This window comes from Eumetopias jubatus, unplaced genomic scaffold (genome assembly GCF_037043125.1).
Source record: "Eumetopias jubatus isolate StellerSeaLion01/CBP00866 unplaced genomic scaffold, mEumJub1_p1.0 scaffold_10, whole genome shotgun sequence".
In the NCBI taxonomy this organism is placed as follows: domain Eukaryota; kingdom Metazoa; phylum Chordata; class Mammalia; order Carnivora; family Otariidae; genus Eumetopias; species Eumetopias jubatus.
In genome coordinates, this window is record NW_028274816.1 from 70700009 (window position 1) to 70719010 (window position 19002).

At 42.6% G+C, this 19002-nt stretch overlaps 1 protein-coding gene across 2 annotated transcripts; it reads right to left on the reverse strand.

The window, feature by feature from the left end:
• Window positions 1-1832: 1832 nt before the first annotated feature.
• Window positions 1833-17278, reverse strand: ZNF287 (zinc finger protein 287). Of its 2 annotated transcripts, none has more exons than XM_028089045.2 (6): window positions 17227-17278; window positions 15461-16064; window positions 14740-14840; window positions 12382-12508; window positions 11817-11903; window positions 1833-7893 (listed from the first exon to the last, which is right to left on the reverse strand). In XM_028089045.2, the coding sequence occupies exons 2-6, from the start codon at window positions 15861-15863 to the stop codon at window positions 6326-6328; spliced, it is 2286 nt and encodes a 761-aa protein (XP_027944846.1). In that variant the 5' UTR covers window positions 15864-16064; window positions 17227-17278; the 3' UTR covers window positions 1833-6325. The 2 variants fall into 2 exon arrangements, with proteins under 2 accessions (XP_027944846.1, XP_027944845.1); XM_028089044.2 differs by lacking the exon at window positions 17227-17278 and adding an exon at window positions 17051-17188.
• Between the last annotated feature and the right edge of the window lie 1724 nt (window positions 17279-19002).

Genomic DNA, 19002 nt, shown 5'->3' on the forward strand with positions numbered 1-19002 from the left:
GGCTTACTTTCCAACCTCTGGGTATAGATCATGGAATGACCTAAGCTTTTTTCTTCAGGGAAAGATCTACTCTGTTAAGCTTGGAACAGGCAACTTCATTTGGGTTTGTCTTCTCTACATGGAAGCTGTAAAGGTCCCCAAATTCGTGGTGGGACAGTTCCAGTCTTCTACACTGGAAAGGACAGTATTGGGAGAGGCGCTAGGCCGAGGGCTCCAAGCACCCCTGCGTATTCCTGCTGGCCCTGCGGACAAGGCAAGGTCTTGTTATTCACCTGGGCCACTTCTCAGCCTCCTGTTGACAGCAAGTGAACTTGCAGGGTGGTAGCGGCAGTGAGACAAAGAGCATGTTTGCTTACAATTAACCATAAAAGTAGCCATTCTCCCAGGCTCAGTGTTGTTTTCCTGTAAGGCAGCCCACTGTGGGTGCTGGAATTCATCTAGGCTCGCCTGGGGTCACCCTCGTGCAACTTGGGGTGGGGGTGCGAGTCAAGAGTAATTGGCTCAGATGTGAAGTCTGGCTGCTTTTGCCATGAGTAATAAAGTTCTTTGTCTATGACCCAGGAGTCTCATGTCTTCTCTATGAAATAACTATAGGCTAGCTTATCATCTTGTAAGGTAAAATCCCAGACCCTTTAGAGTTCTGGACATGTAAAAAAAAATTTTTGAGAACAGAATCTTGACTATTGTGTGAAAGTTCCTGCAGAGTTGCACTAATCAAGCATTTATTTACTATGTGCCAAGTGCTGTGCTTGGTATAGGAGGTACAGAATTGAGTATCATATAGTCTCTCCCTTGTTAGGAGCATATTCTTCAGTAAGAAACATGGCCATTCTTCTGCAGGTCTTTTTTTTTAACTTTTATTTTTTAAAGTAACCTTTTCCCCCAACATGGGGTTCAAACTCACAACTCTGAGATCAAGAGCTGCATGCTCTACCGAGCCACCCACGTGCCCCTACCCATGGTCCTTCTTGATGCTTCTCCAATCCCTGTCCAAATGATTAGCAAGTCCTAGAGACTCTACCTTCAAAATATATCGTGTTGGGTCACTTCTCACCGGCTTTGCTGCCACAAACACTATTTCTCCTCCGACTCTCTGCAGTAGTTTCCTGCTTCTGCCCCTGCCGCACTTTAGAACGTTAGAGTTACCTGGGGAATTGAAGAAACACTGTCTCCATCCTAAACGAAAGAAATCCCTATCCCTTTGAGGGGGGGCCCCGGCATTGGAAAAGCTCCCAGGTCATTCCAGCTGCAGCTAAAAGGAGATCTGCTGTTGACAATGAGAAGGTATTGTAGGGTTTCAAGCAGATGGCGACACACTCCAACGTTCTACTTCATGGGTAGTGCCGTTGTGTGGTGGCCTTGAACGTTCACGTGACTTCAGGTGTGGTAAGGGGCGAGATCAGGGGCAGGGTGAACACTTACTTGGTTATGAAAGTCTAAACACGAGCTGATTAAAAGCCTGAAATAAGGTTGTGGCAGTGGGGATCTAGATGAGATGGAACATTTCTAGAACACACAGAAAGTAAAACCAACAGACTATAGCTAGAGGTGAACAGAGTGGCTTCCAGCCTCCCTGCCAAAGTTACCATGAATTAAAAAAAAGATTCTGGGGGTCCAATTTCTGTTTTAGATTAAATCCCTGAAGGTACTTTTGAGATAGGTGACAATATTGACTGTGCGGTTCTGAAACCTGGGAAAGATCTGGGCGGGAGACCACAACTGAAGTGGGGGTAGAGAGGAGCGCATTCTTTGTTGGGCTATTCTCATTTCAAGATTTGAATTTAAGAAGCTATCTAGGAAGGGAGACAAAACAAACTTTCAACGCTCTAATCTCATCAAAATATGTAATTTTATAAAGTCATACGTACATAGTTTGTGCTCTGAATTTCCATTAGCGTTAATTTTACAGAAAGAATTCCACTAAGTGTTGGAGCCATGGGTTCCAAACCCTTGTTCTGTCGCTGTAGGACTACAGGACCGCAGGCAAGACACGTCAGCCTCATGGGCATCACCTTCCCTATCCATACAGAGGGTTGGGGACTCAGTGTTGCTTGCAAGCTCACACACGTATTTATACATATCACTAGAGTGCACATGCTTGCCATTTTTAATGGCTATAGTGTTCTAAGGGCCTAATAATTGTAGTGAAATATAGAGCCATGAACAGAATAACAGAACTAAAGAACTAAGTACATTTACAGGCACATGCAAGTGAACTGATACCAGAAGCTATAGTTGAAGAACGAAACCTAACACACTTCAAGTTCTGAAGGCTAAATAAAAGTTTAGCAAGAAAAACTAGCACTTAGATTTGCATGAAACAGATCCTCAGGATTCAGATTTAGGTCTTATCAGAAACCTGCTTTAAAGAATGTGATAGGAAAGATGGGAGCTTATAAATATGTAAATTATCAAGACATGTAATAGTTAAAAAAACATTCTAGGTATCACATATTAAGTTGCTGTCTTAACTGCTCTAGAATTAACCCACCTGCCAAGCTCCCTTAAATCTGCTGGCCTTGGCACAAGACCTCATGTGGTTACACTTGCTTTCTAGTATACACCTAACACTTCCACCCTCTCCACAAGGCTTCTCCGTTTGCTCCCCAGCTTGTCCCAGTATGTAATTACATCTACAGAATTGTGTAACTGATGCAATGCATGCAAAGAGTTGCCTTTATGAGAACTTAGTTGAATGGTTGGAAAGACTCAAAGGCTACTCACTGATACCACCTCAGCAGCAACAAGCATGCCTTGTGCCCAGATCTTGGTTTCTAAATAGTTGCCTATTTAGCCAAAGATTCCTGGAGAAATGGCTCATTCCATACCTGGGGCACTGGACCTGAGATAGGTCAGAAGGAAACGAAGTCCTGAAAGACTAGAGAAGAAGGAATGTCAAAGACACATGAGCTACTCGAAGGGTTCCAATTGGCCAAGTCTGGGACAATTTGAGCTACAGAAACAATGGCCCTGATTTTTAATACATGAAATCACTTGTCATCCCTGCCAACCCCTTACTATGGAAACAAATTCTTAAGGAAAAGAATTTAAGTATGACCTTGACTCTAGTGCATTCCCAGTTGATGACAGAAGGCTCTGCTTTACAGAAGTATGCATCAATAAACGTAGAAAATTGCCATTTGGCAAATCTTGATGAAACAACTGATTCAGGGAGTGATCATCACTGGATACTAAAACTATGAGGTGGAAACAGACTATCCATATCTTCACATTGGGAAGATATGATGGTTACCATGTCAACTGAGTGATCAGGTTTCACATCACTGATAGTCAACCAAATGTTAGTAAGACTTTTGATGTGATGCAAGACAAAATACATCTGTGAAGTGTTAATGTTAAACATGTTGAACCTGAAGCCAATCAAGGCTTTGGCCCTAAATGCTAGTTTACAGAAACCACAGGGGACACAGGAACAAGCTAAACCACATATAAACCATCGGTTAAATCCTGAATGTGAGACACTCTACAGCTGACCTGCTGTATTAAAAAAAAAAAAAAAAAAAGGTCCTGGAGAAAGTCAAGAGGTGGGAGACAGTTTGATAGATGAAACAGCTGTAACGAGTAAACACAATGTGTGAAACTTGACAGCATCAACAGGGAAAATTTAAACATGGACGAAGCATTGGGTATTTGAAAATTACTATTCTTTTTTTGAGGTATGTAATGGTATGTGGTTATGTGAAAATCTGTCCTTATTTTTATGAGATTCATGCTGAAATATTTAGGGGTGAAACGTCATGTCTAACTTTCCAATTGTTCAGTTAAATTTTTAAAGGTAGGTGGTAGATATACAGTTCGTTTTATTAACTTTTCTGTATATTTCAACACCTTTGTAATAAAGTTGTGGAAAATAAGACTGCTAAAAAAACTTGGATTACATGTGGATCAGACAACTGTAAAAGTGGGAAAAATACACAAAGATTTATGATTCCCTACTATTCTGTTGTTTTATAAGGGCATCAGTTGCCTCAGTGTATCAACGGAAGACTTTATAAATGCATTATTTACAGAAAACTCACAAAGGCAGGAAATACAAACTAAAGCAAAGAAAGGCGCTATGGACTGTGATACTCCACACATTCATGCCAGGAGGAGAAAAAAAAGTGTCGTGTAAAGTATGAAGTGGCATTATAAATAAAAATTGCATCTTAAATACAACGGTTATTTTCTAACACGGTAACTACGGCATACGCGTTAACCTGACTATGCAGCCTGAAGACAGTCTACACTCTGGGAAGGAGGGTTCCGACATCAGGGTTAACTGATGTGAGGACAAGGGAAAGCAGTAACTTTTTGAAGAAAACACTCAACAAGAAAGCCTTGAAGATGCTAGCACCCCAGGTCTCTCCTTCGGCACCTGTTTGTATCAACAGTAACAACCAAATGAAACTGCATGGTCACTATATGCTTAAATTGATATTTACGGCACCAGAATTTGTATCAATTTTTCTTTATCCAGGAAAACTTCCTGTGCAAAGGTGTCCTGTAATTTCTTTAGGAATATTACCCACTGTTATGATGTGGGATTTGGATTCTTCAATTTTAAGAAGTTCCTATTACCCAATAAATAACCGCTATTTTGCTTAGTATTTCTTTGCACACATGCACAAAAAAGAATTTTAAATTCAACCAACTTCACTCCGTATCTGTTAATTCTACCTTACTACTCAACTCTAACTTACCTCCTTATTCATTAATTCAACAAACATATATTGACCACTTTCCATATGCAAGGCACTGAAGAAACGAATTAAGAGCAGGATGGAATCTCAGCTCTCAAATATGGTCTTATATTCTGATAGTGGAATGCTGTGGATATTAGTATTTTTACCTATTTCTATTTGCATTTCTGCCAGTTTTCCTTTTATGTTTAGGACCCCACAAACTTAGTTATTATTGTTTAATGATTACTGCATCAATGATAGTTTCTGCATCAATGCTTTTTCCAATGTTTTCTGACATTTTAAGAATAATCCCCATTTTTCTATGTATGAGAAAGTACCAATTCCAATTATTCCTTTAACATCAGTCCCTTCATTTTTAGTTCCTTAACAACAGGCTGAATTTGTCTTATTCAATTAGCCACTCTTACTTTCTTAGGTAAAGCAAGTCTAACAACAGTTCATGTTGTAAGTTACCTGTGTATTCTTTCTTCACGGCTAAGTCTTCACCCTTTTTTTCCCCGACCCACTTTCTGTAGTGAACTTTATTTTCCATTAGTGATCTTTTCCTCACACTTTGTAAATAGCTGCTTTCACCACTTCTTTGTCTTGGGATATGGGGTCACATTTGGCAACCCAGTTTAGTAGGCTTCTTAATGCTCATTCCGTGACATGTCCTTTGCCACCTTTCACTACTTTAGAAAGCTTTTTGTTGCTCAAGTTAGCTGTGGTGAGCCTTGAAAGGATCCAATTAGGAAGTCTGGGCCCTGAGCACAGCGGGCACTCAAGAAACGTGTCTCGACAGAAGTGGGCTTTTGATGGTAAAACAGCCACAGGGGAACCTTAAGTTACGAATTTAGGACCCAGGTGGAAAAAAATGGGTATTTTATTCTTATTTTTTCCTTCACGAGGACAGATGTCAAAACCTAGTTAAACTAAGGCTAATACGTTTTAAAGATGAATTTAAGGTGTTTAGTTTTTGCCTTTTTAACTCAATTTGTACAAATGTCTAAGGGTTATATATACATTAGTTTATCCTAACAGGTCATCTTTCCTTAAGCTCTCTTCCTTGAATATTTCAATGTTTAAAGGAAAATGTTAATTACCAACAGCTGTCCCATAAAAATTAGGATACTTTCCACTATATATATATTTTGCAAACCTACTGGCTCCACACGGCAGTTATGGCATAACGGGAAAAGGGAAGGGAACCCTTTACACATTTAAGGCTTCGAAGCTGGGAAGAAATAAAGGCCTGAAAGCAGCTTTTTTCAATTATCCCAAGATTACTCACTAACGTGAAATCCCTACTTGATGGAAGCTTTCCCAAGTTACATTCATAACGTCTCATTAAGAAGTACTTGAAATACACTAAGATTGATGAGTTACAGATTTTTGAGTACTCTTACTTTTACAGGGTTTCTTTCTGGAATGAATTAAACTGATATCGAATAAAGGTTAAGAAGTGAATAAAGTTTTCTTTTTAAATTTCACATTAAATTTAAATAGCTTATATCCACATTACTAATTCTGATACTTCTGCTGAGTGATACCTAACATATATTGCACTTCTTTGGGGTTTAACAGAGTACAAAATAAGATTTGAATGAATTGTAAAACCTAACTGAAGTCTCCTGTACTCATTAATTATGATGTTTGGCACCTGTATGAACACGCTGATGCTGAATGAGGTTTGTACTCTGGGTGAAGGTTTTACCACATATACGGCATGCATAGGGCTTCTCTCCTGTGTGAATTCTCTGGTGTTGAATAAGGCATGTTCTCTGGCTGAAATCTTTATCACATTCATTACATTTATAGGGTCTTTCTCCAGTATGAGTTCTCTGATGTTGATTAAGTGATGAGGAGTAAATAAAAGCTTTCCCACATTCATTACATTTATACGGCTTCTCTCCGGTATGAATCCTTTGATGTTGAGTAAGATTGGCACCCTGTCTATATGCTTTCCCACATATATTGCATTTGAAGGGTTTTTCTCCATTATGAATCCTTTGATGCTGAGTAAGGTGTACACTCTGGCTGAATGCTTTCCCACACACACTGCATTTGTATGGTTTCTCCCCCGTATGAGTTCTATGATGTTGAGTAAGGTTTGCACTCTGGCTGAAGGCTTTTCCACATATTTTACATATATAGGATTTCTCTCCAGTGTGAGTAGTCTGATGTTGAATCAGAGTTGAGGAATGAGCAAAGGCTTTTCCACATTCGTTACATTTATAACACTTCTCTCCAGAATGAATTCTCTGATGTCGAATAAGGTAAGTACTCTGACTAAACACTTTCCAACACTCATTGCATTTATATGGTTTCTTTCCAGTATGTATTTTTTGATGTTGAAGAAGGTGTGTACTCTGACTGAAAGTCTTCCCACATTCGTTGCATATGTAAGGTTTTTCACCAGTATGAACTCTCTGATGATTAATCAGCGATGAACTGTGGCTGAAGGTTTTACCACATTCCAAGCATTTATATGGTTTTTCTCCAGTATGTGTCCTTTGATGTATAGTAAGGTGTGCACGCTGACTGAAGTCTTTTCCACAGTCATCACACTTATAGGGCTTCTCTCCAGTATGAATTCTCTGATGTATAGTAAGGTGTGCACGCTGGCTGAAGGCTTTACCACACTGGTGGCATTCATATGGTTTTTCTCCAGTATGCATTCTCTGATGTGCAATGAGGGATGAGATATGCCTAAACTCCTTCCCACATTCTTCACATTCATGAGATTTTTCTTTGGCATGGGTACTTTGGTGTTTCACAAAGGACGGGTTTTTCCTAAACTTTTTCCCACACACGTTACATTTATAAGGCTTCTCTCCAGGATATATTTTTCTATGAACAATACCATATGAGACATGATTGAAGGTTGCCCTGCCTTCATCATACATAGTTTTATTATCTGACTGGGTACCAAACTGAATAATTAGGTTTGAATGCTTTTCAAAATTATTTCTATATATATCATATTTACTAAGACACTCTTCCATAGGGTCGTCTTCTTTTGAGAGGACTGACTTCGAAGTGAAATTTCTTTCATTAGCAGGAATTTTCCTGTAGGTATCTGTTGCTTGCCTCTCTAATCTCTCATTGTAGTCATATGGTTCTTCCAATTTGATGGTCTGAGTTCCAGTCTTTGTGAGTTTAGAAGTATTTGTAACTGGAGTACACTCTTGGGCTTCTGTTTTCCATTCTGGGATAAAAAGAATATAGAATATAAAAAGTTTTCCTCTATTTGGAGAAAGGAAACTGCCAAAACAGAAGGAAAATACCGAACATGAATAAAATGCCTAAAAAGACTATGGCTCTGACAACCTCATAACATGGTACTTTAAAGCTTGGGAAAAGAAAATATAGGGGCAGAAAACCAGAAGACCAAACTGCTGAAAAAGGAGAGGGTCCTCACTACTCAACATGGGCATAGATTAATAAAATAGGTTAGGTCAGGTGACTAGACTAAGAGATGTGAAAACACCATGGAATAATTTGTATAAAGCAGACACTAACTCTCATTGGACTCCTTCCAACCTACTCTGCACAATCCACGTAATATTCAAAAGCAATTTCAAGGAGTGCTCTCCATGCTTAAATACTCTAGTAAATCTCTCATCGTAAGAGTTCTTAAAGTACAGTCCCCAGACAGGTGATCTGGGAATGTGTTAAATTATTGGTCCCCATACAGACAAGCTGAATCAGGAACTCTGGGGGCTACTGAACCAGAAAAGACCCCAAATAGCCAAAGGAATGTTGAGAAAGAAAAGCAAAGCTGGTGGCATCACAATTCTGGACTTCAAGCTCTATTACACAGCTGTAATCACCAAGACAGTAAGTATGGTACTGGCACAAAAACAGACACATAGATTAATGGAACAGAATAGAGAGCCCAGAAATGGACCCTCAACTCTATGGTCAACCGATCTTTGACAAAGCAGGAAAGAATGCCCAATGGAAAAAAGACAGTCTCTTCAACAAGTGGTGTTGGGAAAACTGGACAGCCACATGCAGAAGAATGAAACTGGACCATTTCCTTACACCACACACAAAAATAGACTCAAAAATGGATGAAAGACCTAAATGGGAGACAGGAATCCCTCAAAATCCTAGAGGACACAGACAGCAATCTCTGTGACCTTGGCTGCAGCAACTTCTTGCTAGACACGTCTCCAAAGGCAAGGGAAACAAAAGCAAAAATGAACTATTGGGACTTCATCAAGATAAAAAGCTTTTGCACAGCAAAGGAAACAGTCGACAAAATCAAAAGACAACCTACAGAATGGGAGAACATATTAGTAAATGACATATCAGATAAAAGGCTAGTCTTTAAGATTATTAAAGAACGTATCAAACTCAACACCCAAAAAACCAAACAATCCAGTCAAGAAATGGGCAGAAGACATGAACAGACATTTCTCCAAAGACAACATTTAATGCCCAAGAGACAATGAAAAAATGCTCAACATCAGTCGGCATCAGGGAAATACAAATCAAAATCACAAAGAGATACCACCTCACACCAGTCAGAATGGCTAAAATTAACAAGTCAGGAAACAACAGATGTTGGTGAGGATGCAGAGAAAGGGGAACCCTCCCATGCTGCTGGTGGGAATGTAAGCCGGTGCAGCCACCCTGGAAAACAGTATGGAGGTTCCTCAAAAAGTTAAAAATAGAGCTACCCTTTCTCAGTCTTGGTGCTCTTTGGAGGGAGAAAATTCTCCCCCTAAAATACATAACCATAAAATGCCCCCTCTCTTGTGGATTACAGCCCCAGTGCACGCTGCCTGAATGATCTAAAAAACTCCTCAGGCTCAAATTAAAGGGGTCCCAGACTTAGATTTCTTTTATCACCATCCATGGTTCTTCCAGAAGACTATCCTGATTCTCGTCCAGACTCATTTCCATTATGTCACGCATGTTTCTTCAGTGTCTAGAGTGTGCCAAAATCATTCCACAAAGAATTTACTGTGCTACAGGTATATCCTGTGCTACAGGTACATATAGGTCATTCTGCTATAAATTATGAGAAGAATTAAGAATTAGGTTTTCCAAGTAGTATTACCCAAGTTTAGGACAACTGAGCATGAAAAACAACAAACAAAACGAAACAAACCTGGAATTAGTGGACTAATACACTGAATTTTGAATTTCGGAAAATCCCATTAGTCCATAGTGACATGTTCACATAAAAAAATGAGGTGGGAGGAAGAAGAACTATTCTTTACAGGAGAATGCTGTTAATCCTTTAGAAGAGATGACTGAATTAGAAAATCACTATCTTGCAATCAGCAGTATAATAAAGCAAGAATCAAGAATGGATGCTACAAATCCTTAAATAAAATAGTACCAGGGAATGGAATAGTCATGTGGCCTCTGAGTATCACTCCACAGATTACTTACTGATTTTAAAGAAAAAAATGCACCTTTAAAACGGAGAGATCTGGTCAAAAGCACCTTAACTTTTAAAATGAGTATCACCAATGATGAGACGAGTGGCAATGGACAGTACACACCTAGGATGTCTTTTTGGTAAACATACTTCATCTGACTCTAAACATAAGGAAACAATCAGGCAAATCTAGACTGTGAGTCATTCTAAAAAAACCTGGCCTGGATCCTTCAGAAAATGTCAGAAGGGAAAAGAACAAAAGGAAAAGTGTGTGTGTGTAAAAAGATAAAGCAAAGGGGCGCCTGAGGGGCTCAGCTGGTTAAGCACCTGACTCTTGATTTCAGCTCAGGTCCTGATCTCGGGGTCAAGCCCCGTGTCAGGGTCCGCACTCAGTGGGGAGTCTGTTTGAGATTCTTGCTCTCCCTCTGCCTCTGCCCCACCCCCTCCCAAAAAGAGATAAAGCAAAAGTGGCTAAATGATGGTAGCTGGTGGTTCCAGGTGAAAATTACATAGGTGTTCGATGTACTGATTCTGCAACTTTTTTGTAGGTTTGAGTTCTTGTGGGGAAAGGAAGAAATGGGAACAACTAAAAAGCCCCTCAATAAGAAACAGGTTTAATAAATTATGAGACACACAACAAAATGTGATGCAGATATTAAAAAAAAAAAAAAAACAGGGAAGGAAGTTCTTTATATCCTCATTTGGAACACTTCTCAAGATATGCTTTTAAGTAAACAAAAGCAAAGTACAAAACTGTGTGTACAGTTTGCTACCATTTGTTAGAAAATGGAGGAAAAGGGGCACCTGGCTGGCTCAGTCAGTAGAGTGTGTGACTCTTGATCTCAGGGTTAGGAGTTTGAGCCCCACATTAGGGGTAGAGATTACTTAAAAAACAAAATCTAAAAAGGAGAAAAAACATTTTTTTCCCCAAATGATATAAGGAAAGCATCCCAAATACAGGATTTTTTAAGCACACACACACACACACACGTTCAAGAGTTCATTTGACAGAGAGTAAGAGACAGCACAAGTAGGGGGAGGGTCAGAGGGAGAGGAAGAAGACGACTCCCTGCCCTGATGCGGGGCTTGGGACCCTGGGATCATGACCTGAGCCGAAGGCAGACACTTAACCGACTGAGCCAGTCAGGCACCCAAAAAACATTTTTATATTGACTTTATATGCAAACAGAATACCTGAACAGAAACAACTAGAAACAGGCACCAGTGGTTGGGCTGAGAGATGCAGGAACTGGTGAATGCGCTACAGTAACAGAATATTTGAAAAAATACTTTTTCAAAATTAGAAAATGTAAAGAAAAGAATGAGTTACGGAAGTGGAGGTTGGAGGCTACAGGGGGATTTGTTGGTAAACAGAATGAAAGAAACTTACAAAGAAGAAGGTCTGAAACTTAAAATTTTCAGGACATTCACGCAAGCTTATGAAAGAGGGAGGGGGACACGGCACAGTGAAAGCACCAGACGAAGCGGGGGATGGGACCCAGGGGCCAGAGGGAAGGATGAAATGAGAGACACCGGGGACATGTGGAACAGCGGTGTCTGGAACTCTCTTCCTGAAGGTGGCCTCTGCAAGGAGGCAGTGCCAAACAGTTCAGTGTTCCTGATAGGCTGGAATGTCTTGGTGGAGAGTGACTTAGCCATTATTTAAAAAAAATACATCTCACTGCACTTATGCTCTTAAATGCAAACAATCTCATGACACTTAATTCTCTCACCTGGACTAGGGCCTTCTAAGATTTCTTTGATCACCATCCATGGTTCTTCCAGTATGGGAATCACAGTTGGTCGGTACACTGTAAGTCCTGTTTAGGAGAAATATAAGGAGTTTTATCCTGGAGATAAACAGCTGTTCGAATTTTATTGCCAGACTTCTATTTATCTGTGAGGACAGACTTCTACTGGAAAACAATGGTTTCATGGACATGATCTAGTGGGAGAAATAGGTCACTGTGCTTTTCAGTGCTAGGATAAAAATGTCCTGCTACTCAGGAGGATATGTGCATAGAGCTCATGGCAGGAGGAGATCCCAGGAAAGGCAGGGAGTGGGCAAGGTGCAGTGTTGTGTGGAAGTCCTGGGAAGCTGTGTGTCATAGTTTTCAATGATCCTTCACTTAGAAACCTTTTATTTGGTAAAAGGGAGAACATAGCCCGAATGGGATGAGCACACTCACCTCTAAGTCCCATTCTTAGCAAAGTGCTTCAGAGGCCAACCCATTTTTAACAACAGAGGAAAGAAAGATGGTGGATAGGCTGGCAGGAGTGGGCGCAGAGGATGCTTACCCAGAGAAACCATGTTCCAGTAGTTCTGTAAGGTCACAGTCTTGTACAGTTCCTTCTGTACGGGACGCATTATCTCCCAGTCCTCCTGGGTGATATCCACAGCCACATCTTTGAATGTCATTGATTCCTGAAACATCAAATATAACTTGGTTCAAGAATTGGTAGGAGAGTGATAACACCAGGGACACGTGTGGTGGGGGGAATCACAGAATCTTGACCTTTAGTAAAACCCTAAAGGTTATCTAGTTAAAACCCTCACCCAAAGTTATGGATGAGCACACTCAAATGGTCCTACAGGGAAGTGTGAAAACACAAGAGTTTGTAATTACGTTTTCAGCTAGTACAAGTATATATATTGGTGGCTCCATCTTAAAGGAAGGTTTTACACAGATAATGGTTGTGCTTTTTTTCAAGCTCTGCCTTAAGAATTCCGTGTGTTAGGATTTGAAATTTTAAGATATATCTGTGTGCTCTAAGATGAAATGCAGAGCCCTTCCTTCCTTTTTAAAATAAAATTGGGACTGGGACGCCTGGGTGGCTCAGTCGGTTAAACGTCTGCCTTCGGCTCAGGTCATGATCCCAGGGTCCCGGGATCGAGTCCCACATCGGGCTCCCCGCTCAGCAGGGAGCCCACTTCTCCCTCTGCCTCTCTCGATAAAATCTTTAAAAACAATTTAAAAAATAAATAAATAAAATTGGGACCGAAACCCACACTGTTCAGAACTGTTACACTTTCAATACATTTCACAATCTGGTGAGGTTAGTATCCCTCTTTGCTCTTTTCCTTCCTTTTGTTTAAAAAAAAAAATGGATTCCTTTTACATGCTATTCTTTTTTTTTTTAAAGGATTTTATTTATTTATTTGAGAAAGAGAGAGAATGAGAGATAGAGAGCACGAGAGGGAAGAGGGTCAGAGGGAGAAGCAGACTCCCTGCCGAACAGGGAGCCCGATGCAGGACTCGATCCCGGGACTCCAGGATCATGACCTGAGCCGAAGGCAGTCGCTGAACCAACTGAGCCACCCAGGCGCCCCTTACATGCTTTTCAAATAAACTTTCTAAGTTCCTTATAAAAATTGTATTGGGTTTTGACAATTACATTGCTTATAATTTAGGGAGAACGATTTTACAACATTCAAAGCTTCTTTCACGTCTTATAGTATGATATAGGACATGGATGTACTATAAAATTCATACTATGTTTAGTCCTAGATATTTTAAATTTTGGGGGTGGGGAAAACTATTCATGGAATCTTTTATTTCATCATCTGCCTAATTTTAACGTATATGTAAGAAAGTTATTAATTTTCTTCTCTTCTTTCTAAAAGTAAGCTCTATGTCCAACATGAGGCTTGAACTCATGACCCTGAGATCGAAGAGTTGCATGCTCTACCAACTGAGCCAGCTACCCTTGAAAGTGATAAATTTTCATATGCCGTTTTCTGTAGTAATCACCTTACTCAAATTTTCTACTACTGGTTCCCAGTTTTTCCCGATTTTTTTTAGGGTTTTCAGGTAAACAAATCATACCATTTACGAATAATAATTTTACTCTACCAATTTCAGATGTATATGTTTACAGTAAAATTTTCTCTTAAGGTGGCCTGACAGAGGGGCGCCTGGGTGGCTCAGTCGTTAAGCGTCTGCCTTCGGCTCAGGTCATGATCCCAGGGTCCTGGGATCGAGCCCCACATAGGGCTCCCTGCTCCGCGGGAAGCCTGCTTCTCCCTCTCCCACTCCCCCTGCTTGTGTTTCCTCTCTTGTTGTCTCTGTCAAATATATAAATAAAATCTTAAAAAAAAAAAAAAAGTGGCCTGAAAGAACATAGACTCACGATCAACAGTAACACCACAAAACACATGGCCTTTAAATTATTTGTTAATGAAAAAATAATTTTAGCAATTACTGTTTATTGATGGTTTACTGTAATCCAGGCTAACCACAAGTCTCAATGTTTAATCCTCACAATCTAAGAGGTAAATTCTATTTTTATTAGAGGTTTAATCACTCAGGCTAAGTGTGGTCAAGTATCTTGCCCCCAAATCATAGGTCCAGAATCAGGCACCAAACCTGATTCATCCGGCTGTGGTGGTCAATCCCTTAACCTCTATGCAATGTTGCTACCTTAAAATCAAACAGTGAAGAAAGGCGTATCAGGGGAAGGAAAAAGGAGCCTGTTTCCTATAAAGGGCAGTCACTTCTCTTAACAGGCCAAGATGGACTTAAAGACAAAAACTGATGCTTAAGTCCTAGATTGGGCTTTTGGGGAGACAGAAGTTACAGGGCCAGGACATGCAACGTCCTCACACAAACACCTCCAAGAAGCCATTTTAAAATCACAGAAAAAACTAACACTTACTTTGGTCACCAAGTCATTTAACCACCCTGCCTGGAAAGCAGGTCTTCCTTTGGGGTCTTCCTCTGGGGTCTCCTGGGGAAGGGCAGAGTTCTGAGGAGCAGCTGGGGAAAGGAGACCATGCTGGAGATTAGTCCTGTTTGAACAGCCTAGGAAACTTCACCAAACAGATGCCTATACTTTCCTAAAGTGAGAAAAACAGCACCCCTACTTTAAAGAACCAAGGGAAGGACCAATGACTTGTCCCATGATATCAATGCAGGTTTCAAAAACAAGTCTGTTCTGGGACTGCTAAGGATATACATCAAATTCCTAATTTTCTACTCAATCTTCGTGTGATGTAAATTGTGTATGCTGTCTCTTAATAAGGAAATGTGCTCTGGACCCTTTCCTACCTTTTAGGAAGCGTGTTATTGTAAAATCCAATTGACAAAGCAAATGACTTATTGACAGAATGGCTCAAACCTCTGCAGGTGAAATTCCTGAGGGCTCACACGGGGGTAACTGGGTTGTCTGGTCATTGTTTTGGGACACTAGGTAATGTGTGTTTGGTTCCAGTCTGGAAAGGGCACACCCTGCAAGACGGGGTTCATGTCAAAGCCTGTTCTCACTCACTGTGGGGCCCTTTGCTCTCCCCAATTTCTTTAAGGGGCTGCTCTGTGATATGCTGGCTGACTTCTCTAGCCACCCAGGATTCCTCCCCTTTCTGCCCTACAATTCTCACCTTCCTCTTCTAGAATCTGAGTCAAATCCTCCACCAGAGTCACCACTTCCTCACTGCTCTCTGGGTACTGGGACTTCACCCAAGTCCTAACCTCCCCAGGCAGGATGGTCAGGAATTGCTCCAGCACCAGCAGCTCCAGGATTTGTTCCTTTGAGTGAATCTCAGGTCTCAGCCATTTAAGGCAGAGTTCTCGGAGTTGATTCAATGCCTTTCGAGGACCAGCTAGGTCTGGATATGGAAAATTTCTAAAATTCTGTCGACAGGTCTCAGTGTCACGCAAGATTCTTGAAGCAAGGGTTTCCTTCTCAACACTGTGGGGTCCACTCTGAGCCTTGTCCGGCTTCCACATGAGAAGGACTTGGGAGCGTGAAGAACTGGTCATCCTCTTGCACGAGGCTAACATTGCTACAGACAGGAGAGTCAATCTGGCAATATCCTTTATATCTCCAATAGTGAGCCAACTGCTTGAAGTCTCATGCTAGAGCCACAAAGACATTATGTCAAGGGCTGCTGCAGCCAAAGGCAGAACAGGGTCAAGGTAGAATTAGCAGCCTTAGTTAGAAGTTCTGGGCTTCCCAGAACTTGCAGGGAAGGTTAAGAGACCCTGAAACACAAGAATAGACCATAAAGTCAAGAATTCTGGTGCTCTCTGCTATACACATACACAAACAGAAATAGTCTATTCAGTGTGCATAGATAAACACACACAGACTTTACCTTGGTCTTCCTCCCCTACATCCTCAGACTTGTGAGATAAAAATGCAATCTGTTGGGGACAGGGGTTGGGACTGCTCTCAAAAGGTGGTAACAGAAGCAAAGACCCGAATCATGAGCAAAACAACAGATCCAACTTCTAGCTTGTTGAAACAGAAATTAAACTTTTACGGGGGGGTGGGGAGCTTCAGTGCTTTTCGGATGTTACAGAAGCTATAAAGGACTGAAGGGGCTCTCAGTAACACCAGAGCTTATCTACAGGTACTTAGAACAAACCGGCAGGAGAACCCTTCCTAATAAAGGGCTCAAGGTTCAGGAAGCTGTCAAGGAAGAAAGGGCGGACATTCACTTTACCTGCTTTGCATATTGCCGCCAGCCTATTCTAGCTTTTCACTACCTAAGGGCTGGAGAGACAAGCCTGTTGGACTGGAAAAAAGTACAAGAGGCTGGTGTGACCTGAAGCCCTTTTAAGTGCTCCTACAGGAGACAATCCCTCATGAATGAATCTGAAACCAGGATTCCCGAAGAAAACCTCGGAACAGGCCTGACCCGGCGACCTGACACCACCTGACCGCGGGCTCCAGCTCTGAGCCCTCCTCAGGCTCAGTCGTGTAACCAAAGCCAACTGTTTACAGGCCCTGCAGAGGATATGCGCCAGCCTCGCCCGCCGCCTCCCCTTCCCGGTCGGGTCTCCCTAACTCCTCTTCAGCCGGAGGGTCGCGGGGAGCGGGGGAGTGGGGACCCGGCCCGCCACTGCAGCCTCCACCCCGTGCTCGCCTTCTCCGCAGGCCGCGAGCGCGGACGCCGCGCGGGGACGGGCTGGGGCTCCGGCCTGACCGCGCGGACACTCGCCCCCGGCGCCCTCGACATCATTACCTGTCGCCGGGAGCCGGCGGACGCGCAGCCGGGGCGGCCGGAGAGGCCCGGGGCAACAATGGCGGCGGGGGCGCGGGCGCCTGCGTGGCGAGCTCGGCCCCGCGCTGCAGAGGGGCCTCTGGGTCCGCCACTTCCCTAGCCCGGAAAGCACGACGTGTCTCGGCCAGAAGCCGCACCTTCCAGCCCGATCCTGAGAAGCCTGGCCCGGATCGCACCGCGCCTCGGCTCCACCGCGACCTCGCCTCAGCGCCACTGCGCATGTGCGCACGGGGAACGCTGCGCGCCCGCCGAGCCAATCGGAAGGCGCGCCCTCCCTGCCGCCCGAGCCTCAGTCCTTGGACCTGTCTCCATGGTAACCTCCTCCACCCATCACGGCGACTTGCTTGCCAGCCTGCACGGTTCGAAGGGAACTTTAAAGTTTCCCCGGCCAGAAGCAGGTCTGGTAGATGACTGGGAGGTCGGGGAGGGGGATGCGGACGGGCGGCGGCTAAAGCTCCGCCCCAGTTAACCAGACAAAACCTGGTACCAGAGTTCCAGAGGAAGGAGGGGCAGGGAAGATGTGGGTCCAAAGGCAGAACCACCCAAAGTGCGCTTTCGGGCTTTACTACGCATACACATCTACTACTACATTTTCTGAGTCCCTCCTCAGGGATCTGGTTCTGACTGGGAAAAGGGATAACACCCAACAGCATGTTGTTTACAGAGACACAACAAACCGACATAAAACGCTTGGAAATGAAAGGACAGAAAAACATTCCAGGCGCTCCTGTTATTTACTGCCGTGTTGGCAAACCACCCAAGACTTAACGGTCTTAGAAAACCACCACCGTATTATGCTCATGGATTCCGTGGGTCAGGAATCTGGAAGGGGAGCAGCAGGCATGGCTCTTCCCTGCTCCACCGTGTCTGGGGGCCCCGCTGAGATGATTTAATGGCAGGGAGGGTCCATTTCCAAGATGGCCTCCTCAGTCACACGTCTTAATGGGTGAGCTGAGACGGCTTAAGGGTGGGCTCAGCTTGGATTTGATCATAGTGGCCTTTTCTACATGAAGGACTCAGGCCGGTTGGACTTCTTACATGGCATCTCTGGGCTTCGAGAGCAGATATTCTACTGAGTAAGAAAGAAGCTCCGTGGCTGATGACAACATAGCTTTGGAAGTCACCTAGCATCACACCATCACCCACTGGATCAAAGCAGTCACAAGCTGTGCAGAATCAAGTAGAGGCAAAATAGACTCCATCTCTTGACGGGAGTGTCAGAGGGTCTTAATACTACTGCAATCGGCAAATTTGAACAAAAAGAAATTGGGCAGTGTGATGGTCTTTGATGTGTCCGCTTGGCTAAGCTACAGTCTCCTGCCATTCAGTGAAACACGAATTTAGGTATTGCTGTGAAGGTATTTTGTAGATATCGTTAGAGTCCACAAACTCAGTTGAATTAAGTTGGGACGATTATTCCTAGATAACTTGGGTGGTCCTGATTCGAGCAGTTGAAAGTCCTTAAAAGCAGAATTGAGGCTTCTCTGATGAAGAAGAAACTCTGTGAACAAAGCTTCTAGCCTGCCCTTCCCGACAGATTGCCCTATGGATTTTGATCTTGCCCAGCCCCCACAATTAAGCCAATTCCTTGTAAAAATCTAGTACATATGTTCTGCGTCTCTGGCTGCACCCTGACTGATACAGGTAATAATCCTAATAACTGACAAAATGGAACTTTTAAACAATCACGAGGGAATAAATAAGTATGGTATCCACTTATAAAAAGAAAAATTGACAAAGACTATATATATCCACCATCACTCTATGTCCCTAACAATAAGGCCTCCGGAGATACTAAGCAATAACTGATTACCGCAGGGAGTAAAACATAAATTGACAACTGAAGCTGGAAACTTGCACACGCCCTCTACAATACACTGTGCTGGGCTGCCAGGATCCCCTTTCAGGGCTGG